Genomic DNA, 24,035 nt, shown 5'->3' with positions numbered 1-24,035 from the left:
CAGGTAGACACTGACGTGGCTAATGGACAGAGGGATAATATTCTGAAAGAGATATAACAGGTAGAGAGGTTATACCACATTCCCCCCCCCCCCTCCTCACCCCACTCCGTGGTGTGAGGACGACCAGTCGAGGCAGGACGACCAGTCGAGACTGGACGACCAGTCGAGGCAGTCATTATATTTAGTTGTCATTAAATATTCAGAGCTTAGTGAAGGGGAACAGCCAGCATGTTGAAGGTCAGGTGCAGGTGAGGTACAGGTGAGGTACAGGTGAGGTACAGGTGAGGGGCAGGTGAGGGGCAGGTGAGGGGCAGGTGAGGGGCAGGTGAGGCACAGGTGAGGCACAGGTGAGGGGCAGGTGAGGTACAGGTGAGGGGCAGGTGAGGTACAGGTGAGGCACAGGTGAGGCACAGGTGAGGGGCAGGTGAGGGGCAGGTGAGGCACAGGTGAGGCACAGGTGAGGCACAGGTGAGGGGCAGGTGAGGGGCGGCAGGTGAAGCACAGGTGAGGTACAGGTGAAGAATCTTCAGCTCAACCGTAGAAAGAAGCCACGTGGTGTAGCAAACAGATAACACTGGTGGTCGGGTGAGACATGGGTGGCCAGGCCTAGGACATCACCAGTGGAGGGAGAGAGAGAGAGAGAGAGAGACCTATGACAACCATCTAGCGAGCTCTTTGAGTTTCTCATATAATGGTTTCGGAGAAAGTTTTCCCTTAGGAACTGACAGTCCATAAAATGTGTCAACAGCCGCCATACAACTGTCGCTCGGCGGCGTGCACGGTGGTAGCCAACCAGCTCTTGAACTACAGTGACTTTCCTGGGCCAATAGGACCTCTCGTAGCTTTCCCTGGGGGGGGTCACGTGACCCCAAGTCGCAGTCCAACTGCGCCTGATGGACCAGTACAAACACTGACCAATCAGATAACTCATCAATATCCGGGGGCCCCAGAGCTTGGCCCGTCCTAGTGTCAAAGGAATCTCTAAGTGAACTGAGGGCACTTCCGGTCGCTGTATTTGAAAATCCAGACCAGGATTATCCCATGAAATAGCATACAAATACACAGTATATATACATAGTATCTACATCTAATTTTAAAAACGGTTACCTTGGGCCGTGTGACATAAGTAACTGTGTATGAATTACTCCTGAAAGTAGGATGACGAGTTGGTAACGCCACGGTACTTGTAACAACGCTTCTCCTGATACACAAGTGAGAGCATTACAAGTTGGTGTTGACGCTCCTGAAATACTCTATGGCTTTGACTCTTGTTTCCTGAAACAAGAGTCAAAGAGCAGTACAAGTCGGTGTTGGCGCTCCTGCAGGGAGGTTATCTTGAGGTTATCTTGAGATGATTTCGGGGCTTTAGTGTCCCCGCGGCCCGGTCCTCGACCAGGTCTCCACCCCCAGGAAGCAGCCCGTGACAGCTGATTAACACCCAGGTACCTATTTTACTGCTAGGTAACAGGGGCATAGGGTGAAAGAATCTTTGCCCATTTGTTTCTGCCTCGTGCGGGAATCGAACCCGCGCCACAGAATTACGAGTCCTGCGCGCTATCCACCAGGCTACGAGGCCCCACCATAAAATGGAGGTCCATAAAATGTGTCAACAGCCGTCATACAGCTGTCGGGAGAGTGGTCTCCTTCCCCCGCGTGTCAAGACCGTGGTCTCCTTCCCCCTCGTGTCAAGACCGTGGTCTCCTTCCCCCTCGTGTCAAGACCATCCAACAAGCTGGCAGCAGCAGCGCTCGCCCGTGACAGCTTGGGGTCATCGTGTCATACAGACAATATTGACGTATTGTGGTGTCACACCTGACTGGTCTCGGAGACCCGTCTAATGCCACCTCACTTGACCGTACACTTCTGTCACAAGGAAGACGGCTCGTGTCTCCTCTGGCCCCGTCAATCACGAGTCATCACCGGTTTCTGTGTGTCCTCATACCAGTCACCTCAGAGACAGTGTCATCACTAGTCTGAACTAGGTCTCCGAATCTTGGTCTTGAAAGTTGAGGACACGTCTTCTCTAACTTATCTAAGATGTCAGACTTTTAGCCTGATTTTTAGTCTGAAAGACTGTTAGTCTTTTAGCCACAATTCTGTAGCTTTGTGTGTGGCTGTTATATTTGGTTGTTGATACTCAACAGTGATTGGCTACAGTGGTTTCCTCAGTGGACACGGGTCTTTTTTAATCCTATCTGAACTAAATGGCAGTCAGAAAGGGGATCTTCTATCCCCTTTCCATGATGTTATCTGGCTTTTCTATCTTTAAGCTGCCAATTATTCTCTCGTGTTCTACGTCACTTGGGACCTTCTCTTCCTGAGCTTTTCTCTGACTCCTCAACTCTTCTTCAAACTTTGAACTTTCTGCTTCACTTTCCCGTGAGAATCTGGCATTCCCCCTTCACGGCATGCTCTACCTCTCTTACATGGCTTACCTCCCTCTCCTGGCAGCCTCATACGTCAGGCTGCGAGCAGCCGCGTCCAACAGCCTGGTTGATCACTCCAGCAACCAGGAGGCCTGGTCGACGACCGGGCCGCGGGGACGCTAAGCCCCGGAAGCACCTCAAGGTAACCTCTCTCTATGAGGTACGACATCCGGTCCCTTCCTGCACATTCCACAACCTGGTGAAATATGCGAGCATACTTCACCACCTGAGTGGTAGAGTATGCTCCAATATTCCTCCCCGCCTGTCATGGCGGGTTTTCTACCCGAATCACTTTGTAGTTCACGTGTTCGTCTTTCGAACAACTGTAGTTCACGTGTTCGTCTTTTTGTTCGAATCACGTGTTCGTCTTTCTCCTTCCCCTTTCTTACTATAGTCCACATATATACTCTTTCCAACGGAACATTTTGACTTTTTGTGCATCTCTCGTCTATGCGACTGTAGCTATTCGTTCGTCAGCACTGTTGGTGACCTTATCAAGAAGCTGGCTGCATTTATCATGAGGTTTTTGCCTTGACAGATGTAAATGTTTCCTACTACTACACCCCCTGGCATATGTTATGTCATTATGTACACAGTTCTCGCTCACCTGCTGGGTCGGTTAACACCTGTGTCAGTTAACACCTGTGTCAGTTAACACCTGTCTCATTTAACACCTGTGTCAGTTAACACCTGTCTCATTTAACACCTGTGTCAGTTAACACCTGTCTCAGTTAACACCTGTGTCAGTTAATACCTGTGTCAGTTAACACCTGTGTCAGTTAACACATGTCTCAGTTAACACCTGTCTCAGTTAACACCTGTCTCAGCTAACATCTGTCTCAGTTAACACCTGTCTCAGTTAACACCTGTCTCAGTTAACACCTGTCTCAGTTAACACCTGTCTCAGCTAACACCTGTGTCAGTTAACACCTGTGTCAGTTAACACCTGTCTCAGTTAACACCTGTCTCAGTTAACACCTGCCTCAGCTAACACCTGTCTCAGTTAACACCTGTCTCAGTTAACACCTGCCTCAGCTAACACCTGTGTCGGAGTGGTCCTGAGACAGTCTCCGGCACTTCATCTGACCCAGACCGTGACCCACAGACCAGGTGGGTCTACAGTGTCTACCTGGAGTGAGGAGACTTTCTGTCGCTATATTGGGAAATGCAGACAAGACTAATTATAACTAAGAAGTGAGACACAGGTGAGGTGCAAGTGAGACACGGGTGAGGTGCAGTTGAGACACAGGTGAGGTGCAGGTGAGACACATGTGAGGTGCAGGTGAGACACATGTGAGGTGCAGGTGAGGTGCATGTGAGACACAGGTGAGGTGCAGGTGAGACACAGGTGAGGTGCAGGTGAGACACAGGTGAGGTGCAGGTGAGACACAGGTGAGACACAGGTGAGGTGCAGGTGAGGTGCAGGTGAGACACATGTGAGGTGCAGGTGAGACACAGGTGAGGTGCAGGTGAGACACATGTGAGGTGCAGGTGAGACACATGTGAGGTGCAGGTGAGACACAGGTGGGGTGCAGGTGAGACACAAGTGAGGTGCAAGTGAGACACAAGTGAGGTGCAGGTGAGACACAAGTGAGGTGCAGGTGAGACACAGGTGAGGTGCAGGTGAGACACAAGTGAGGTGCAAATGATACACAGGTGAGGTGCTGGTAAGACACAGGTGAGGTGCAGGTGAGACACAGGTGAGGTGCAGGTGAGACACAGGTGAGGTGCAGGTGAGACACAGGTGAGGTGCTGGTAAGACACAGGTGAGGGGCAGGTGAGACACAGGTGAGACACAGGTGAGACACAGGTAAGACACAGGTGAGACACAGGTGAGACACAGGTGAGACACAGGTGAGGTGCTAGTAAGACACAGGTGAGGTGCAGGTGAGACACAAGTGAGGTGCAGGTGAGACACAGGTGAGGTGCAAGTGAGACACAAGTGAGGTGCAAATGAGACACAGGTGAGGTGCTGGTAAGATGCAGGTGAGACACAGGTGAGACACAGGTGAGACACAGGTGAGACACAGGTGAGACACAGGTGAGACACAGGTGAGGGGCAGGTGAGACACAGGTAAGACACAGGTGAGGGGCAGGTGAGACACAGGTAAGATGCAAGTGAGACACAGGTGAGACACAGGTGAGACACAGGTGAGACACAGGTGAGACACAGGTGAGACACAGGTGAGGGGCAGGTGAGACACAGGTGAGACACAGGTGAGACACAGGTGAGGTGTCGATAACTAACAACTTAAGAAAAATATACGTAAATAACTCCCAAAATATATCGAAAAAGCTTGACGCTTTTCCCCCTGATAGTTCCCTTCCCTCCTCCAAACATTCGCCGGGGAAATGCTTGATGCCAACAACAACAGTTGAAACCCCCCAGAGTGTCCGGGGAAGAGTGCCAACTTGAGGCACTAATGGTGCGTGAAGTGTGGAGGCAGGCGTGAGGAGCCGAGTGTGCCAACCCTGAGAGCATTCACTCAGCAGATTATAGAAGAGACCAACCCGCGGAGACTGACTAACAGGGTCCCGGAGGAGCTGTAAGTGGGATGGAGACCGTCGGGTGGGATCTGTGTGGGATGGAGACCTTCGGGTGGGAGCTGTGTGGGATGGAGACCTTCGGGTGGGATCTGTGTGGGATGGAGACCGTCGGGTGGGATCTATGTGGGATGGAGACCGTCGGGAGGGATCTGTGTGGGATGGAGACTGTCGGGTGGGATCTGTGTGGGATGGAGAACGTCGGGAGGGATCTGTGTGGGATGGAGACCGTCGGGAGGGATCTGTGTGGGATGGAGACCGTCGGGTGGGATCTGTGTGGGATGGAGACCGTCGGGAGGGAGCTGTGTGGGATGGAGGCCGTCGGGTGGGAGCTGTGTGGGATGGAGACCGTCGGGTGGGATCTGTGTGGGATGGAGACCGTCGGGAGGGAGCTGTGTGGGATGGAGACCGTCGGGTGGGAGCTGTGTGGGATGGAGACCGTCGGGTGGGATCTGTGTGGGATGGAGACCGTCGGGAGGGATCTGTGTGGGATGGTGACCGTCGGGTGGGATCTGTGTGGGATGGAGACCGTCGAGTGGGATCTATGTGGGATGGAGACCGTCGGGTGGGATCTGTGTGGGATGGAGACCGTCGGGTGGGATCTGTGTGGGATGGAGACCGTCGGGAGGGAGCTGTGTGGGATGGAGACCTTCGGGATGGATCTGTGTGGGATGGAGACCGTCGGGTGGGATCTGTGTAGGATGGAGACCGTCGGGAGGGAGCTGTGTGGGATGGAGACCGTCGGGTGGGATCTGTGTGGGATGGAGGCCGTCGGGTGGGAGCTGTGTGGGATGGAGACCGTCGGGTGGGATCTGTGTGGGATGGTGACCGTCGGGTGGGATCTGTGTGGGATGGAGACCGTCAGGTGGGATCTGTGTGGGATGGAGACCGTCAGGTGGGATCTGTGTGGGATGGAGACCGTCGGGTGGGATCTGTGTGGGATGGAGACCGTCGGGAGGGATCTGTGTGGGATGGAGGCCGTCGGGTGGGAGCTGTGTGGGATGGAGACCGTCGGGTGGGATCTGTGTGGGATGGAGACCGTCGGGAGGGATCTGTGTGGGATGGAGACCGTCGGGTGGGATCTGTGTGGGATGGAGACCGTCGGGATGGATCTGTGTGGGATGGAGACCGTCGGGAGGGATCTGTGTGGGATGGAGACCGTCGGGTGGGATCTGTGTGGGATGGAGACCGTCGGGATGGATCTGTGTGGGATGGAGACCGTCGGGAGGGATCTGTGTGGGATGGAGACCGTCGGGAGGGATCTGTGTGGGATGGTGACCGTCGGGAGGGATCTGAGATAGATGGAGACAAGATGAAGGAACTGAACAACAAATTTCACCTTCTAAGTGCATCATACACCTGTATGATAATGACTCTAGATCAATTATACTCATTACAGTTGCAAATAAAACTGTACCTCAGAGTAATGTGCAGCACGAAGCACCGTCCCAACTTGTTAATGTATTAAGCTCTGCGGACATTTTATCAGTCATTGTTGCATAAAATATCATTGTTGCCTGAATATGATGACGGTGCTGTAGACACCATCAAACTGTGGGTGTGGTGGGCGTGGTGTGTGGTGGGTGTGGTGTGTGGTGGGTGTAGTGTGTGGTGGGTGTGGTCTGTGGTGGGTGTGGTGTGTGGTGGGTGTGGTGGGCGTGGTGTGTGGTGGGTGTGGTGTGTGGTGGGTGTGGTGTGTGGTGGGCGTGGTGTGTGGTGGGTGTGGTGTGTGGTGGGTATGGTCTGTGGTGGGTGTGGTGTGTGGTGGGTGTGGTCTGTGGTGGGCGTGGTCTGTGGTGGGTGTGGTGTGTGGTGGGTGTGGTGTGTGGTGGGCGTGGTCTGTGGTGGGTGTGGTGTGTGGTGGGTGTGGTGTGTGGTGGGCGTGGTCTGTGGTGGGCGTGGTCTGTGGTGGGTGTGGTCTGTGGTGGGTGTGGTGTGTGTGGTGGGCGTGGTCTGTGGTGGGCGTGGTCTGTGGTGGGTGTGGTGTGTGGTGGGCGTTGTCTGTGGTGGGCGTGGTGTGTGGTGGGTGTGGTGTGTGATGGGTGTGGTGTGTGGTGGGCGTGATGTGTGGTGGGTGTGGTGTGTGTGGTGTGTGGTGGGTGTGGTGTGTGGTGGGTGTGGTGTGTGGTGGGTGTGGTCTGTGGTGGGCGTGGTGTGTGGTGGGTGTGGTGTGTGGTGGGTGTGGTGTGTGGTGGGTGTGGTGTGTGGTGGGCGTGGTCTGTGGTGGGTGTGGTCTGTGGTGGGTGTGGTGTGTGGTGGGTGTGGTCTGTGGTGGGCGTGGTCTGTGGTAGGCGTGGCCTGTGGTGGGTGTGGTGGGTGTGGTCTGTGGTGGGCGTGGTCTGTGGTAGGCGTGGTCTGTGGTGGGTGTGGTCTATGGTGGGCGTGGTCTGTGGTGGGCGTGGTCTGAGGTGGGTGTGGTCTGTGGTGGGTGTGGTGTGTGGTGGGTGTGGTCTGTGGTGGGTGTGGTGTGTAGTGGGTGTGGTCTGTGGTGGGCGTGGTCTGTGGTAGGCGTGGTCTGTGGTGGGTGTGGTCTGCGGTGGATGTGGTGTGTGTGGTGTGTGGTGGGCGTGGTCTGTGGTGGGCGTTGTCTGTGGTGGGTGTGGTGTGTGGTGGGCGTAGTGTGTGGTGGGTGTGGTCTGTGGTGGGTGTGGTGTGTGGTGGGCGTGGTGTGTGGTGGGTGTGGTCTGTGGTGGGTGTGGTGTGTGGTGGGCGTGGTGTGTGGTGGGTGTGGTCTGTGGTGGGCGTGGTCTGTGGTAGGCGTGGTCTGTGGTGGGTGTGGTCTGTGGTGGGCGTGGTCTGTGGTGGGCGTGGTCTGTGGTGGGTGTAGTCTGTGGTGGGCGTGGTGTGTGGTGGGTGTGGTGTGTGGTGTGTAGTGGGTGTGGTCTGTGGTGGGCGTGGTCTGTGGTAGGCGTGGTCTGTGGTGGGTGTGGTCTGTGGTGGGCGTGGTCTGTGGTGGGTGTGGTGTGTGGTGGGTGTGGTGGGTGTGGTGTGTGGTGGGTGTGGTGTGTGGTGGGCGTGGTGTGTGGTGGGTGTGGTGTGTGGTGGGCGTGGTGTGTGGTGGGTGTGGTCTGTGGTGGGCGTGGTGTGTGGTGGGTGTGGTCTGTGGTGGGCGTGGTGTGTGGTCTGTGGTGGGTGTGGTCTGTGGTGGGTGTGGTGTGTGGTGGGTGTGGTGTGTGGTGGGTGTGGTGGGTGTGGTCTGTGGTGGGTGTGGTGTGTGGTGGGTGTGGTCTGTGGTGGGTGTGGTGTGTGGTGGGCGTGGTGTGTGGTGGGCGTGGTGTGTGGTGGGTGTGGTCTGTGGTTGGTGTGGTGTGTGGTGGGTGTGGTCTGTGGTGGGTGTGGTGTGTGGTGGGTGTGGTGTGTGGTGGGTGTGGTCTGTGGTGGGTGTGGTGTGTGGTGGGTGTGGTGTGTGGTGGGTGTAGTCTGTGGTGGGTGTGGTCTGTGGTGGGTGTGGTGTGTGGTGGGTGTGGTCTGTGGTGGGCGTGGTCTATGGTGGGTGTGGTCTGTGGTGGGTGTGGTGGGTGTGGTGTGTGGTGGGTGTGGTCTGTGGTGGGTGTGGTGGGTGTGGTGTGTGGTGGGCGTGGTCTGTGGTGGGCGTGGTGTGTGGTGGGTGTGGTGAGTGTGGTGTGTGGTGGGCGTGGTGTGTGGTGGGTGTGGTGTGTGGTGGGTGTGGTGTGTGGTGGGTGTGGTGTGTGGTGGGCGTGGTGTGTGGTGGGTGTGGTGTGTGGTGGGTGTGGTGGGTGTGGTGTGTGGTGGGTGTGGTGTGTGGTGGGTGTGGTGTGTGGTGGGTGTGGTCTGTGGTGGGTGTGGTGTGTGGTGGGTGTGGTGGGTGTGGTGTGTGGTGGGCGTGGTGTGTGGTGGGTGTGGTGTGTGGTGGGCGTGGTCTGTGGTGGGCGTGGTGTGTGGTGGGTGTGGTGGGCGTGGTGGGTGTGGTGTGTGGTGGGCGTGGTCTGTGGTGGGTGTGGTGTGTAGTGGGCGTGGTGTGTGGTGGTTGTGGTCTGTGGTGGGTGTGGTGTGTGGTGGGCGTGGTCTGTGGTGGGTGTGGTGTGTGGTGGGCGTGGTGTGTGGTGGGTGTGGTCTGTGGTGGGTGTGGTGGGTGTGGTCTGTGGTGGGTGTGGTGGGCGTGGTGTGTGGTGGGCGTGGTGTGTGGTGGGTGTGGTCTGTGGTGGGTGTGGTGTGTGGTGGGTGTGGTCTGTGGTGGGTGTGGTGGGTGTGGTCTGTGGTGGGTGTGGTGTGTGGTGGGCGTGGTGTGTGGTGGGTGTGGTGTGTGGTGGGCGTGGTGTGTGGTGGGTGTGGTCTGTGGTGGGTGTGGTGTGTGGTGGGTGTGGTCTGTGGTGGGCGTGGTGTGTGGTGGGTGTGGTCTGTGGTGGGTGTGGTGTGTGGTGGGTGTGGTCTGTGGTGGGTGTGGTCTGTGGTGGGTGTGGTCTGTGGTGGGTGTGGTGTGTGGTGGGTGTGGTCTGTGGTGGGTGTGGTGTGTGGTGGGTGTGGTCTGTGGTGGGCGTGGTCTGCGGTAGGCGTGGTCTGTGGTGGGTGTGGTCTGTGGTGGGCGTGGTCTGTGGTGGGCGTGGTCTGTGGTGGGTGTAGTCTGTGGTGGGCGTGGTGTGTGGTGGGTGTGGTGTGTGGTGGGTGTGGTGTGTGGTGGGTGTGTTGGGTGTGGTCTGTGGTGGGCGTGGTGTGTGGTGGGTGTGGTCTGTGGTGGGCGTGGTGTGTGGTGGGTGTGGTCTGTGGTGGGCGTGGTGTGTGGTGGGTGTGGTCTGTGGTGGGTGTGGTCTGTGGTGGGTGTGGTGTGTGGTGGGTGTGGTGTGTGGTGGGTGTGGTCTGTGGTGGGTGTGGTGTGTGGTGGGTGTGGTCTGTGGTGGGTGTGGTGTGTGGTGGGCGTGGTGTGTGGTGGGCGTGGTGTGTGGTGGGTGTGGTCTGTGGTGGGTGTGGTGTGTGGTGGGTGTGGTCTGTGGTGGGTGTGGTGTGTGGTGGGTGTGGTGTGTGGTGGGTGTGGTCTGTGGTGGGTGTGGTGTGTGGTGGGTGTGGTGTGTGGTGGGTGTGGTGGGTGTGGTCTGTGGTGGGTGTGGTCTGTGGTGGGTGTGGTGTGTGGTGGGTGTGGTCTGTGGTGGGCGTGGTCTATGGTGGGTGTGGTCTGTGGTGGGTGTGGTGTGTGGTGGGTGTGGTGTGTGGTGGGTGTGGTCTGTGGTGGGTGTGGTGTGTGGTGGGTGTGGTGTGTGGTGGGTGTGGTGTGTGGTGGGCGTGGTCTGTGGTGGGCGTGGTGTGTGGTGGGTGTGGTGAGTGTGGTGTGTGGTGGGCGTGGTGTGTGGTGGGTGTGGTGTGTGGTGGGTGTGGTGTGTGGTGGGTGTGGTGTGTGGTGGGTGTGGTGGGCGTGGTGTGTGGTGGGTGTGGTGTGTGGTGGGTGTGGTGGGTGTGGTGTGTGGTGGGTGTGGTGTGTGGTGGGTGTGGTGGGTGTGGTCTGTGGTGGGTGTGGTGTGTGGTGGGTGTGGTGGGTGTGGTGTGTGGTGGGTGTGGTGTGTGGTGGGCGTGGTGTGTGGTGGGTGTGGTGTGTGGTGGGCGTGGTCTGTGGTGGGCGTGGTGTGTGGTGGGTGTGGTGTGTGGTGGGCGTGGTGGGTGTGGTGTGTGGTGGGCGTGGTCTGTGGTGGGTGTGGTGTGTAGTGGGCGTGGTGTGTGGTGGTTGTGGTCTGTGGTGGGTGTGGTGTGTGGTGGGCGTGGTCTGTGGTGGGTGTGGTGTGTGGTGGGCGTGGTGTGTGGTCTGTGGTGGGTGTGGTGGGTGTGGTCTGTGGTGGGTGTGGTGGGCGTGGTGTGTGGTGGGCGTGGTGTGTGGTGGGTGTGGTCTGTGGTGGGTGTGGTGTGTGGTGGGTGTGGTCTGTGGTGGGTGTGGTGGGTGTGGTCTGTGGTGGGTGTGGTGTGTGGTGGGCGTGGTGGGTGTGGTGTGTGGTGGGCGTGGTGTGTGGTGGGTGTGGTCTGTGGTGGGTGTGGTGTGTGGTGGGTGTGGTGTGTGGTGGGTGTGGTCTGTGGTGGGTGTGGTCTGTGGTGGGTGTGGTGTGTGGTGGGTGTGGTCTGTGGTGGGTGTGGTGTGTGGTGGGTGTGGTCTGTGGTGGGTGTGGTGTGTGGTGGGCGTGGTGTGTGGTGGGTGTGGTGTGTGGTGGGCGTGGTGTGTGGTGGGTGTGGTCTGTGGTGGGTGTGGTGTGTGGTGGGTGTGGTCTGTGGTGGGCGTGGTGTGTGGTGGGTGTGGTCTGTGGTGGGTGTGGTGTGTGGTGGGTGTGGTCTGTGGTGGGTGTGGTCTGTGGTGGGTGTGGTCTGTGGTGGGTGTGGTGTGTGGTGGGTGTGGTCTGTGGTGGGTGTGGTGTGTGGTGGGTGTGGTCTGTGGTGGGCGTGGTCTGCGGTAGGCGTGGTCTGTGGTGGGTGTGGTCTGTGGTGGGCGTGGTCTGTGGTGGGCGTGGTCTGTGGTGGGTGTAGTCTGTGGTGGGCGTGGTGTGTGGTGGGTGTGGTGTGTGGTGGGTGTGGTGTGTGGTGGGTGTGGTGTGTGGTGGGTGTGGTCTGTGGTGGGCGTGGTGTGTGGTGGGTGTGGTCTGTGGTGGGCGTGGTGTGTGGTGGGTGTGGTCTGTGGTGGGCGTGGTGTGTGGTGGGTGTGGTCTGTGGTGGGTGTGGTCTGTGGTGGGTGTGGTGTGTGGTGGGTGTGGTGTGTGGTGGGTGTGGTCTGTGGTGGGTGTGGTGTGTGGTGGGTGTGGTCTGTGGTGGGTGTGGTGTGTGGTGGGCGTGGTGTGTGGTGGGCGTGGTGTGTGGTGGGTGTGGTCTGTGGTGGGTGTGGTGTGTGGTGGGTGTGGTCTGTGGTGGGTGTGGTGTGTGGTGGGTGTGGTGTGTGGTGGGTGTGGTCTGTGGTGGGTGTGGTGTGTGGTGGGTGTGGTGTGTGGTGGGTGTGGTCTGTGGTGGGTGTGGTCTGTGGTGGGTGTGGTGTGTGGTGGGTGTGGTCTGTGGTGGGCGTGGTCTATGGTGGGTGTGGTCTGTGGTGGGTGTGGTGTGTGGTGGGTGTGGTGTGTGGTGGGTGTGGTCTGTGGTGGGTGTGGTGTGTGGTGGGTGTGGTGTGTGGTGGGTGTGGTGTGTGGTGGGCGTGGTCTGTGGTGGGCGTGGTGTGTGGTGGGTGTGGTGAGTGTGGTGTGTGGTGGGCGTGGTGTGTGGTGGGTGTGGTGTGTGGTGGGTGTGGTGTGTGGTGGGTGTGGTGTGTGGTGGGTGTGGTGGGCGTGGTGTGTGGTGGGTGTGGTGTGTGGTGGGTGTGGTGTGTGGTGGGTGTGGTGTGTGGTGGGTGTGGTGTGTGGTGGGTGTGGTCTGTGGTGGGTGTGGTGTGTGGTGGGTGTGGTGGGTGTGGTGTGTGGTGGGTGTGGTGTGTGGTGGGCGTGGTGTGTGGTGGGTGTGGTGTGTGGTGGGCGTGGTCTGTGGTGGGCGTGGTGTGTGGTGGGTGTGGTGTGTGGTGGGCGTGGTGGGTGTGGTGTGTGGTGGGCGTGGTCTGTGGTGGGTGTGGTGTGTAGTGGGCGTGGTGTGTGGTGGTTGTGGTCTGTGGTGGGTGTGGTGTGTGGTGGGCGTGGTCTGTGGTGGGTGTGGTGTGTGGTGGGCGTGGTGTGTGGTCTGTGATGGGTGTGGTGGGTGTGGTCTGTGGTGGGTGTGGTGGGCGTGGTGTGTGGTGGGCGTGGTGTGTGGTGGGTGTGGTCTGTGGTGGGTGTGGTGTGTGGTGGGTGTGGTCTGTGGTGGGTGTGGTGTGTGGTGGGTGTGGTCTGTGGTGGGTGTGGTGTGTGGTGGGCGTGGTGGGTGTGGTGTGTGGTGGGCGTGGTGTGTGGTGGGTGTGGTCTGTGGTGGGTGTGGTGTGTGGTGGGTGTGGTCTGTGGTGGGCGTGGTGTGTGGTGGGTGTGGTCTGTGGTGGGTGTGGTGTGTGGTGGGTGTGGTCTGTGGTGGGTGTGGTCTGTGGTGGGTGTGGTCTGTGGTGGGTGTGGTGTTTGGTGGGTGTGGTCTGTGGTGGGTGTGGTGTGTGGTGGGTGTGGTCTGTGGAGGGCGTGGTCTGCGGTAGGCGTGGTCTGTGGTGGGTGTGGTCTGTGGTGGGCGTGGTCTGTGGTGGGCGTGGTCTGTGGTGGGTGTAGTCTGTGGTGGGCGTGGTGTGTGGTGGGTGTGGTGTGTGGTGGGTGTGGTGTGTGGTGGGTGTGGTGTGTGGTGGGTGTGGTGTGTGGTGGGCGTGGTGTGTGGTGGGTGTGGTGTGTGGTGGGCGTGGTCTGTGGTGGGTGTGGTGTGTGGTGGGTGTGGTGTGTGGTGGGTGTGGTGGGTGTGGTCTGTGGTGGGTGTGGTCTGTGGTGGGTGTGGTCTGTGGTGGGTGTGGTGTGTGGTGGGTGTGGTCTGTGGTGGGTGTGGTGTGTGGTGGGCGTGGTGTGTGGTGGGTGTGGTCTGTGGTGGGTGTGGTGTGTAGTGGGTGTGGTCTGTGGTGGGCGTGGTCTGTGGTAGGCGTGGTCTGTGGTGGGTGTGGTCTGTGGTGGGCGTGGTCTGTGGTGGGTGTGGTGGGTGTGGTGTGTGGTGGGTGTGGTGTGTGGTGGGTGTGGTGTGTGGTGGGCGTGGTGTGTGGTGGGTGTGGTGTGTGGTGGGCGTGGTCTGTGGTGGGTGTGGTGTGTGGTGGGTGTGGTGTGTGGTGGGTGTGGTGTGTGGTGGGTGTGGTCTGTGGTGGGTGTGGTGTGTGGTGGGCGTGGTGTGTGGTGGGTGTGGTGTGTGGTGGGCGTGGTGTGTGGTGGGTGTGGTCTGTGGTGGGCGTAGTGTGTGGTGGGTGTGGTCTGTGGTGAGCGTGGTGTGTGGTGGGTGTGGTCTGTGGTGGGTGTGGTCTGTGGTGGGTGTGGTGTGTGGTGGGTGTGGTGGGTGTGGTCTGTGGTGGGTGTGGTGTGTGGTGGGCGTGGTGTGTGGTGGGCGTGGTGTGTGGTGGGTGTGGTCTGTGGTGGGTGTGGTGTGTGGTGGGTGTGGTCTGTGGTGGGCGTGGTGTGTGGTGGGTGTGGTCTGTGGTGGGTGTGGTGTGTGGTGGGTGTGGTCTGTGGTGGGTGTGGTGGGTGTGGTGTGTGGTGGGTGTGGTCTGTGGTGGGTGTGGTGTGTGGTGGGCGTGGTGTGTGGTGGGTGTGGTCTGTGGTGGGCGTGGTGTGTGGTGGGTGTGGTCTGTGGTGGGTGTGGTGTGTGGTGGGTGTGGTCTGTGGTGGGTGTGGTCTGTGGTGGGTGTGGTGTGTGGTGGGTGTGGTGTGTGGTGGGTGTGGTCTGTGGTGGGTGTGGTCTGTGGTGGGTGTGGTGTGTGGTGGGTGTGGTCTGTGGTGGGCGTGGTCTATGGTGGGTGTGGTCTGTGGTGGGTGTGGTGTGTGGTGGGTGTGGTGTGTGGTGGGTGTGGTCTGTGGTGGGTGTGGTGTGTGGTGGGTGTGGTGTGTGGTGGGTGTGGTGTGTGGTGGGCGTGGTCTGTGGTGGACGTGGTGTGTGGTGGGTGTGGTGAGTGTGGTGTGTGGTGGGCGTGGTGTGTGGTGGGTGTGGTGTGTGGTGGGTGTGGTGTGTGGTGGGTGTGGTGTGTGGTGGGTGTGGTGTGTGGTGGGTGTGGTGGGCGTGGTGTGTGGTGGGTGTGGTGGGTGTGGTGTGTGGTGGGTGTGGTGTGTGGTGGGTGTGGTGCGTGGTGGGTGTGGTCTGTGGTGGGTGTGGTGTGTGGTGGGTGTGGTGTGTGGTGGGTGTGGTGTGTGGTGGGCGTGGTGTGTGGTGGGTGTGGTGTGTGGTGGGCGTGGTCTGTGGTGGGCGTGGTGTGTGGTGGGTGTGGTGTGTGGTGGGCGTGGTCTGTGGTGGGTGTGGTGTGTGGTGGGAGTGGTCTGTGGTGGGTGTGGTGTGTGGTGGGCGTGGTGTGTGGTGGGTGTGGTCTGTGGTGGGTGTGGTGTGTGGTGGGCGTGGTCTGTGGTGGGTGTGGTGTGTGGTGGGCGTGGTGTGTGGTGGGTGTGGTCTGTGGTGGGTGTGGTGTGTGGTGGGTGTGGTCTGTGGTGGGTGTGGTGGGCGTGGTGTGTGGTGGGCGTGGTGTGTGGTGGGTGTGGTCTGTGGTGGGTGTGGTGTGTGGTGGGTGTGGTCTGTGGTGGGTGTGGTGTGTGGTGGGCGTGGTGTGTGGTGGGTGTGGTCTGTGGTGGGTGTGGTCTGTGGTGGGTGTGGTGTGTGGTGGGTGTGGTGTGTGGTGGGTGTGGTGGGTGTGGTCTGTGGTGGGTGTGGTGTGTGGTGGGTGTGGTCTGTGGTGGGTGTGGTGTGTGGTGGGCGTGGTGTGTGGTGGGCGTGGTGTGTGGTGGGTGTGGTCTGTGGTTGGTGTGGTGTGTGGTGGGTGTGGTCTGTGGTGGGTGTGGTGTGTGGTGGGTGTGGTGTGTGGTGGGTGTGGTCTGTGGTGGGTGTGGTGTGTGGTGGGTGTGGTGTGTGGTGGGTGTGGTGGGTGTGGTCTGTGGTGGGTGTGGTCTGTGGTGGGTGTGGTGTGTGGTGGGTGTGGTCTGTGGTGGGCGTGGTCTATGGTGGGTGTGGTCTGTGGTGGGTGTGGTGTGTGGTGGGTGTGGTGTGTGGTGGGTGTGGTCTGTGGTGGGTGTGGTGGGTGTGGTGTGTGGTGGGCGTGGTCTGTGGTGGGCGTGGTGTGTGGTGGGTGTGGTGAGTGTGGTGTGTGGTGGGCGTGGTGTGTGGTGGGTGTGGTGTGTGGTGGGTGTGGTGTGTGGTGGGTGTGGTGTGTGGTGGGCGTGGTGTGTGGTGGGTGTGGTGTGTGGTGGGTGTGGTGGGTGTGGTGTGTGGTGGGTGTGGTGTGTGGTGGGTGTGGTGTGTGGTGGGTGTGGTCTGTGGTGGGTGTGGTGTGTGGTGGGTGTGGTGGGTGTGGTGTGTGGTGGGCGTGGTGTGTGGTGGGTGTGGTGTGTGGTGGGCGTGGTCTGTGGTGGGCGTGGTGTGTGGTGGGTGTGGTGTGTGGTGGGTGTGGTGTGTGGTGGGCGTGGTCTGTGGTGGGTGTGGTGTGTAGTGGGCGTGGTGTGTGGTGGTTGTGGTCTGTGGTGGGTGTGGTGTGTGGTGGGCGTGGTCTGTGGTGGGTGTGGTGTGTGGTGGGCGTGGTGTGTGGTGGGTGTGGTCTGTGGTGGGTGTGGTGGGTGTGGTCTGTGGTGGGTGTGGTGGGCGTGGTGTGTGGTGGGCGTGGTGTGTGGTGGGTGTGGTCTGTGGTGGGTGTGGTGTGTGGTGGGTGTGGTCTGTGGTGGGTGTGGTGTGTGGTGGGTGTGGTCTGTGGTGGGTGTGGTGTGTGGTGGGCGTGGTGTGTGGTGGGTGTGGTGTGTGGTGGGCGTGGTGTGTGGTGGGTGTGGTCTGTGGTGGGTGTGGTGTGTGGTGGGTGTGGTCTGTGGTGGGCGTGGTGTGTGGTGGGTGTGGTCTGTGGTGGGTGTGGTGTGTGGTGGGTGTGGTCTGTGGTGGGTGTGGTCTGTGGTGGGTGTGGTCTGTGGTGGGTGTGGTGTGTGGTGGGTGTGGTCTGTGGTGGGTGTGGTGTGTGGTGGGTGTGGTCTGTGGTGGGCGTGGTCTGCGGTAGGCGTGGTCTGTGGTGGGTGTGGTCTGTGGTGGGCGTGGTCTGTGGTGGGAGTGGTCTGTGGTGGGTGTAGTCTGTGGTGGGCGTGGTGTGTGGTGGGTGTGGTGTGTGGTGGGTGTGGTGTGTGGTGGGTGTGGTGTGTGGTGGGTGTGGTCTGTGGTGGGCGTGGTGTGTGGTGGGTGTGGTCTGTGGTGGGCGTGGTGTGTGGTGGGTGTGGTCTGTGGTGGGCGTGGTGTGTGGTGGGTGTGGTCTGTGGTGGGTGTGGTCTGTGGTGGGTGTGGTGTGTGGTGGGTGTGGTGTGTGGTGGGTGTGGTCTGTGGTGGGTGTGGTGTGTGGTGGGTGTGGTCTGTGGTGGGTGTGGTGTGTGGTGGGCGTGGTGTGTGGTGGGCGTGGTGTGTGGTGGGTGTGGTCTGTGGTGGGTGTGGTGTGTGGTGGGTGTGGTCTGTGGTGGGTGTGGTGTGTGGTGGGTGTGGTGTGTGGTGGGTGTGGTCTGTGGTGGGTGTGGTGTGTGGTGGGTGTGGTGTGTGGTGGGTGTGGTGGGTGTGGTCTGTGGTGGGTGTGGTCTGTGGTGGGTGTGGTGTGTGGTGGGTGTGGTCTGTGGTGGGCGTGGTCTATGGTGGGTGTGGTCTGTGGTGGGTGTGGTGTGTGGTGGGTGTGGTGTGTGGTGGGTGTGGTCTGTGGTGGGTGTGGTGTGTGGTGGGTGTGGTGTGTGGTGGGTGTGGTGTGTGGTGGGCGTGGTCTGTGGTGGGCGTGGTGTGTGGTGAGTGTGGTGTGTGGTGGGCGTGGTGTGTGGTGGGTGTGGTGTGTGGTGGGTGTGGTGTGTGGTGGGTGTGGTGGGCGTGGTGTGTGGTGGGTGTGGTGTGTGGTGGGTGTGGTGGGTGTGGTGTGTGGTGGGTGTGGTGTGTGGTGGGTGTGGTGTGTGGTGGGTGTGGTCTGTGGTGGGTGTGGTGTGTGGTGGGTGTGGTGGGTGTGGTGTGTGGTGGGTGTGGTGTGTGGTGGGCGTGGTGTGTGGTGGGTGTGGTGTGTGGTGGGCGTGGTCTGTGGTGGGCGTGGTGTGTGGTGGGTGTGGTGTGTGGTGGGCGTGGTGGGTGTGGTGTGTGGTGGGCGTGGTCTGTGGTGGGTGTGGTGTGTAGTGGGCGTGGTGTGTGGTGGTTGTGGTCTGTGGTGGGTGTGGTGTGTGGTGGGCGTGGTCTGTGGTGGGTGTGGTGTGTGGTGGGCGTGGTGTGTGGTCTGTGGTGGGTGTGGTCTGTGGTGGGTGTGGTGGGCGTGGTGTGTGGTGGGCGTGGTGTGTGGTGGGTGTGGTCTGTGGTGGGTGTGGTGTGTGGTGGGTGTGGTCTGTGGTGGGTGTGGTGTGTGGTGGGTGTGGTCTGTGGTGGGTGTGGTGTGTGGTGGGCGTGGTGGGTGTGGTGTGTGGTGGGCGTGGTGTGTGGTGGGTGTGGTCTGTGGTGGGTGTGGTGTGTGGTGGGTGTGGTCTGTGGTGGGCGTGGTGTGTGGTGGGTGTGGTCTGTGGTGGGTGTGGTGTGTGGTGGGTGTGGTCTGTGGTGGGTGTGGTCTGTGGTGGGTGTGGTCTGTGGTGGGTGTGGTGTGTGGTGGGTGTGGTCTGTGGTGGGTGTGGTGTGTGGTGGGTGTGGTCTGTGGAGGGCGTGGTCTGCGGTAGGCGTGGTCTGTGGTGGGTGTGGTCTGTGGTGGGCGTGGTCTGTGGTGGGCGTGGTCTGTGGTGGGTGTAGTCTGTGGTGGGCGTGGTGTGTGGTGGGTGTGGTGTGTGGTGGGTGTGGTGTGTGGTGGGTGTGGTGTGTGGTGGGTGTGGTGTGTGGTGGGCGTGGTGTGTGGTGGGTGTGGTGTGTGGTGGGCGTGGTCTGTGGTGGGTGTGGTGTGTGGTGGGTGTGGTGTGTGGTGGGTGTGGTGGGTGTGGTCTGTGGTGGGTGTGGTCTGTGGTGGGTGTGGTCTGTGGTGGGTGTGGTGTGTGGTGGGTGTGGTCTGTGGTGGGTGTGGTGTGTGGTGGGCGTGGTGTGTGGTGGGTGTGGTCTGTGGTGGGTGTGGTGTGTAGTGGGTGTGGTCTGTGGTGGGCGTGGTCTGTGGTAGGCGTGGTCTGTGGTGGGTGTGGTCTGTGGTGGGCGTGGTCTGTGGTGGGTGTGGTGGGTGTGGTGTGTGGTGGGTGTGGTGTGTGGTGGGTGTGGTGTGTGGTGGGCGTGGTGTGTGGTGGGTGTGGTGTGTGGTGGGCGTGGTCTGTGGTGGGTGTGGTGTGTGGTGGGTGTGGTGTGTGGTGGGTGTGGTGTGTGGTGGGTGTGGTCTGTGGTGGGTGTGGTGTGTGGTGGGCGTGGTGTGTGGTGGGTGTGGTGTGTGGTGGGCGTGGTGTGTGGTGGGTGTGGTCTGTGGTGGGCGTGGTGTGTGGTGGGTGTGGTCTGTGGTGAGCGTGGTGTGTGGTGGGTGTGGTCTGTGGTGGGTGTGGTCTGTGGTGGGTGTGGTGTGTGGTGGGTGTGGTCTGTGGTGGGTGTGGTGGGTGTGGTCTGTGGTGGGTGTGGTGTGTGGTGGGCGTGGTGTGTGGTGGGCGTGGTGTGTGGTGGGTGTGGTCTGTGGTGGGTGTGGTGTGTGGTGGGTGTGGTCTGTGGTGGGCGTGGTGTGTGGTGGGTGTGGTCTGTGGTGGGTGTGGTGTGTGGTGGGTGTGGTCTGTGGTGGGTGTGGTGGGTGTGGTGTGTGGTGGGTGTGGTCTGTGGTGGGTGTGGTGTGTGGTGGGCGTGGTGTGTGGTGGGTGTGGTCTGTGGTGGGCGTGGTGTGTGGTGGGTGTGGTCTGTGGTGGGTGTGGTGTGTGGTGGGTGTGGTCTGTGGTGGGTGTGGTCTGTGGTGGGTGTGGTGTGTGGTGGGTGTGGTGTGTGGTGGGTGTGGTGGGTGTGGTCTGTGGTGGGTGTGGTCTGTGGTGGGTGTGGTGTGTGGTGGGTGTGGTCTGTGGTGGGCGTGGTCTATGGTGGGTGTGGTCTGTGGTGGGTGTGGTGTGTGGTGGGTGTGGTGTGTGGTGGGTGTGGTCTGTGGTGGGTGTGGTGTGTGGTGGGTGTGGTGTGTGGTGGGTGTGGTGTGTGGTGGGCGTGGTCTGTGGTGGACGTGGTGTGTGGTGGGTGTGGTGAGTGTGGTGTGTGGTGGGCGTGGTGTGTGGTGGGTGTGGTGTGTTGTGGGTGTGGTGTGTGGTGGGTGTGGTGTGTGGTGGGTGTGGTGTGTGGTGGGTGTGGTGGGCGTGGTGTGTGGTGGGTGTGGTGTGTGGTGGGTGTGGTGTGTGGTGGGTGTGGTGTGTGGTGGGTGTGGTGCGTGGTGGGTGTGGTCTGTGGTGGGTGTGGTGTGTGGTGGGTGTGGTGTGTGGTGGGTGTGGTGTGTGGTGGGCGTGGTGTGTGGTGGGTGTGGTGTGTGGTGGGCGTGGTCTGTGGTGGGCGTGGTGTGTGGTGGGTGTGGTGTGTGGTGGGCGTGGTCTGTGGTGGGTGTGGTGTGTGGTGGGCGTGGTCTGTGGTGGGTGTGGTGTGTGGTGGGCGTGGTGTGTGGTGGGTGTGGTCTGTGGTGGGTGTGGTGTGTGGTGGGCGTGGTCTGTGGTGGGTGTGGTGTGTGGTGGGCGTGGTGTGTGGTGGGTGTGGTCTGTGGTGGGTGTGGTGTGTGGTGGGTGTGGTCTGTGGTGGGTGTGGTGGGCGTGGTGTGTGGTGGGCGTGGTGTGTGGTGGGTGTGGTCTGTGGTGGGTGTGGTGTGTGGTGGGTGTGGTCTGTGGTGGGTGTGGTGTGTGGTGGGCGTGGTGTGTGGTGGGTGTGGTCTGTGGTGGGTGTGGTGGGTGTGGTCTGTGGTGGGCGTGGTGTGTGGTGGGTGTGGTCTGTGGTGGGTGTGGTGTGTGGTGGGTGTGGTCTGTGGTGGGTGTGGTCTGTGGTGGGTGTGGTCTGTGGTGGGTGTGGTGTGTGGTGGGTGTGGTCTGTGGTGGGTGTGGTCTGTGGTGGGTGTGGTGTGTGGTGGGCGTGGTGTGTGGTGGGCGTGGTCTGTGGTGGGTGTGGTGTGTGGTGGGCGTGGTCTGTGGTGGGTGTGGTCTGTGGAAGCTCCACTTGCAACATCTCAACATGTATACTAAGCGCGAACTAGTACACAGGGTGAGGATGATTAGTACACAGGGTGAGGATGATTAGTACACAGGGTGAGAGGAATACGAACGGCAAGAATAACTTACCTACAGGGTGAGGGGCTCAAGTAGTCTAAACAACGAGGGACCGTCCACAGCTCAAGTGGTCTAAACAACGAGGGATTACTATATGAGTACTGGAACACTTTATGATATATTGGACTTGTACCCAAGATTAACCATGTAATGTATCAATCATACAATGTATATATATGATGTAACTATATAACATGAGCTTGTAAAAGCACCTTCATCACCTTCAGTGATTAAGTGCTTAATTGCACACTAGTTTCTCTATCAGCTATCTCACCCTGTCAAGAGTAAAAGAGACAAATGTATGTGAATGCATGTGTGTGTATGTATATGTATGTGTATAAACTATATATGGAAGCTGATCAAAATTACATTTCACCTTTGTAAATGCACATTAATGACACTATGTAAAAGACACATCGAACACTTTATGTAGGACATACGTAAATCTGTGTATCTATGTATTTACGTATGTATGTTAGCTTAGCATTTTAAAAGCACCGAATCACCTTCTGTGGTTGAGTGTTCAATAAACCCTTGAACTATATGTTTAACACTTCTCTAACCCTGTCCATGGAGAACAGAAGAAAATGTATATATGCTGGTTAGCATTGTTAATGTCCGGCCACGTCTGTGGTAGACAAAAAAAAAACAGCTCAAGTAGTGTAAAACAACGCTTAATGCTGCGTTTAAATATTTGGAAAAAAAATGATTTCTACAAAGAAAAAATGCGGAGATAATTGAGAAAGTTTCAGTGGAAAAAATATGAGGGTGAAGTAAAAATATGAGGGTGAGGTAAAAATATGAGGGTGAGGTAGAAATATGAGGGTGAGGTAAAAATATGAGGGTGAGGTAAAAATATGAGGGTGAGGTAAAAATATGAAGGTGTGGACAAAATATTATTGAGAGAGTGGAGAAAAAAATTCACGAAAAACATGATTTGGAAACATCGTTTGGTTGTTCCCAGTTCAGGTCAGGTCAGGTCAGGTCAGGTCTGGTCAGGTCAGGTCAGGTCAGGTCTGGTCAGGTCAGGTCAGGTCAGGTCAGGTCTGGTCAGGTCAGGTCAGCACACCTGTTACTGGTCTCCTCACACGTGTTTGGTCTGGGAGCTGGAGGCTGGTTAGGCCTCCATATAGGAGACCTACTGAGATCCTGGAGTCAACATATGAGACTGTTATATTACCAAAGACAACACCACTGGCTACTTATCTTGTTCTCTCCAGGGTAAATATCTACCCAAAACCCTCTGTAATATATTTAGTAAAGTTACCTCCTTAATTAGCCAATCATCGACCACTAGAAACATCAGCACAGAGAAACAAGTGTTTTTGTTTCCTTTCAAAATGTGTCTTTGAACGTCGGACCTTCAAATGATAACCATTTACCCATCAGGAATATACTCATATTGTTATCTACATTGTTAATCAATACACTACATCAATGAGCGAGTAAAACTCTCTTATAAACGTGAATGTCTATCCCTTCGTCTTAGGATAGGGACCTGACGCTTATGGCTAGCCTCACACAACTTACCATGGTGATTGGTGATTGTATAACAAATGTCATAGCGGGGTAATGGGCGGCCTTAACGACCGTCTTTAAGAAGCACCGACTTCTTCAACTTATCCAGCCACTCCTATCTTTTGTTTTTTTCCTGGCTGTTGTCGACTTTGAATAAATGTAGATTAACATAGACATCGATAATGTTCATTCAATGTGGATAACATTGACTCATGGTGGATAACGATGAATCATCGTGGATAACATTGACTCATGGTGGATAACGATGAGTCAACGTGGATAACGTTGACTCATGGTGGATAACGTTGAGTCAACGTGGATAACATTGTCTCATGGTGGATAACGTTGAGTCAACGTGGATAACATTGTCTCATGGTGGATAACGTTGAGTCAACGTGGATAACATTGTCTCATGGTGGATAACGTTGAGTCAACGTGGATAACATTGTCTCATGGTGGATAACGTTGAGTCAACGTGGATAACATTGACTCATGGTGGATAACGTTGAGTCAACGTGGATAACATTGACTCATGGTGGATAACGTTGAGTCAACGTGGATAACATTGTCTCATGGTGGATAACGTTGAGTCAACGTGGATAACGTTAACTCATGGTGGATAACGTTGAGTCAACGTGGATAACGTTGACTCATCGTTACTTGAGTCAACCAGTGGCCACAATACTCAAGAGTTACGATGATTCGACGCTGAATCACCGTCATCAAAGTCGGATCAACGTTGATGACATTGATTCATTATTGAATTAACATTGTTCTTAGTCATTACACTCCCTGGGGTATTGACCACCGGTCAGTGGCCGCATTACCCGAGAGTAACGCTAATTACATGTTGAATTAACGTTAAACTTGGATACTCTGGCGAGTGAGAGAACGGGGAAGAGAGAGAGTGAGAATATATATATATATATATATATATATATATATATATATATATATATATATATATATATATATATATATATATAGCCCCCTCCAATATGTATTGGAGGGGAACCTACATTCCCTCCAATGCGTTATGTGTGGTTTCCTCCGAGGCTATGGGTCCCCCTTCTTCCAGCCAGAGGTGGTACTCCCTTCTCTCTCTCTCTCTCTCTCTCTCTCTCTCTCTCTCTCTCTCTCTCTCTCTCTCTCTCTCTCTCTCTCTCTCTCTCTCTCTCTATATATATATATATATATATATATATATATATAGCCTGAGGATGGGCTGTCTCATGCTTTGTTGGTCCAAGCTGATTTGAACCACAAAGATGAAGTGAAGACAAGGAGTTACTGTGTTGGAACACAGACCAGATCAACAGAACTCCTCTGGCTGTGTACCAGACACTCTACTCCTCACCCCATCTGTGACACAACCTCAGAATCTCCTGCTATGCTTCTCTTGCTTCCTGCCAGACATCTCCTAGCAGCCTTCAGACACCTCCTCTCACCAGCCTAAACGTCGAGTCGTGTACCAAATGAACTTCTCATGAGTATCTAAGTGGAATATCCTGTCGCAAACTTCTGCAAGTTTCAGAACCCCATTGTAACCTGGTGCTTGTGTTGACTGGTCCCACTCCCCCCTCAGACCTCGTCATGCCGTGCTCCTGAACGGCCCCAACCAGGATATAAAGTATTCAGCTAACATGGCATAGGAATTAAAAGTAGAAGAGGCACGGGATAGAGCCCAGCAGGCGGCCCTCCAGGGAGGTACCTGTGTGGTCAACAAGGTCAACACAACCTAACATGAAGAACGCCCCGTGTAACTACGTGTGTATTATGTCTGTCACGCTGAGTTACATTATTATACCAGTGGCGG

General features: G+C 57.7%; 1 protein-coding gene across 1 annotated transcript; it reads left to right on the top strand.

Moving 5' to 3' along the window:
• Nucleotides 1-4,981: 4,981 nt before the first annotated feature.
• LOC123771347 (mucin-19-like) lies at nt 4,982-6,271 on the top strand. The gene has a single exon (XM_045763851.1). It carries the CDS (start codon nt 4,982-4,984, stop codon nt 6,269-6,271), a length of 1,290 nt encoding a protein of 429 aa, XP_045619807.1.
• Nucleotides 6,272-24,035: the final 17,764 nt, after the last annotated feature.

The sequence above is a fragment of the Procambarus clarkii genome, chromosome 54 (assembly GCF_040958095.1).
Source record: "Procambarus clarkii isolate CNS0578487 chromosome 54, FALCON_Pclarkii_2.0, whole genome shotgun sequence".
NCBI lineage: Eukaryota > Metazoa > Arthropoda > Malacostraca > Decapoda > Cambaridae > Procambarus > Procambarus clarkii.
This window is presented reverse-complemented; position numbering and strand designations above follow the sequence as displayed.

Bases quoted from the DNA above. Each gene is read 5' to 3' on its own strand.
- LOC123771347 (XM_045763851.1), top strand. From the start codon at position 4,982: ATGGAGACCGTCGGGTGGGATCTGTGTGGGATGGAGACCTTCGGGTGG.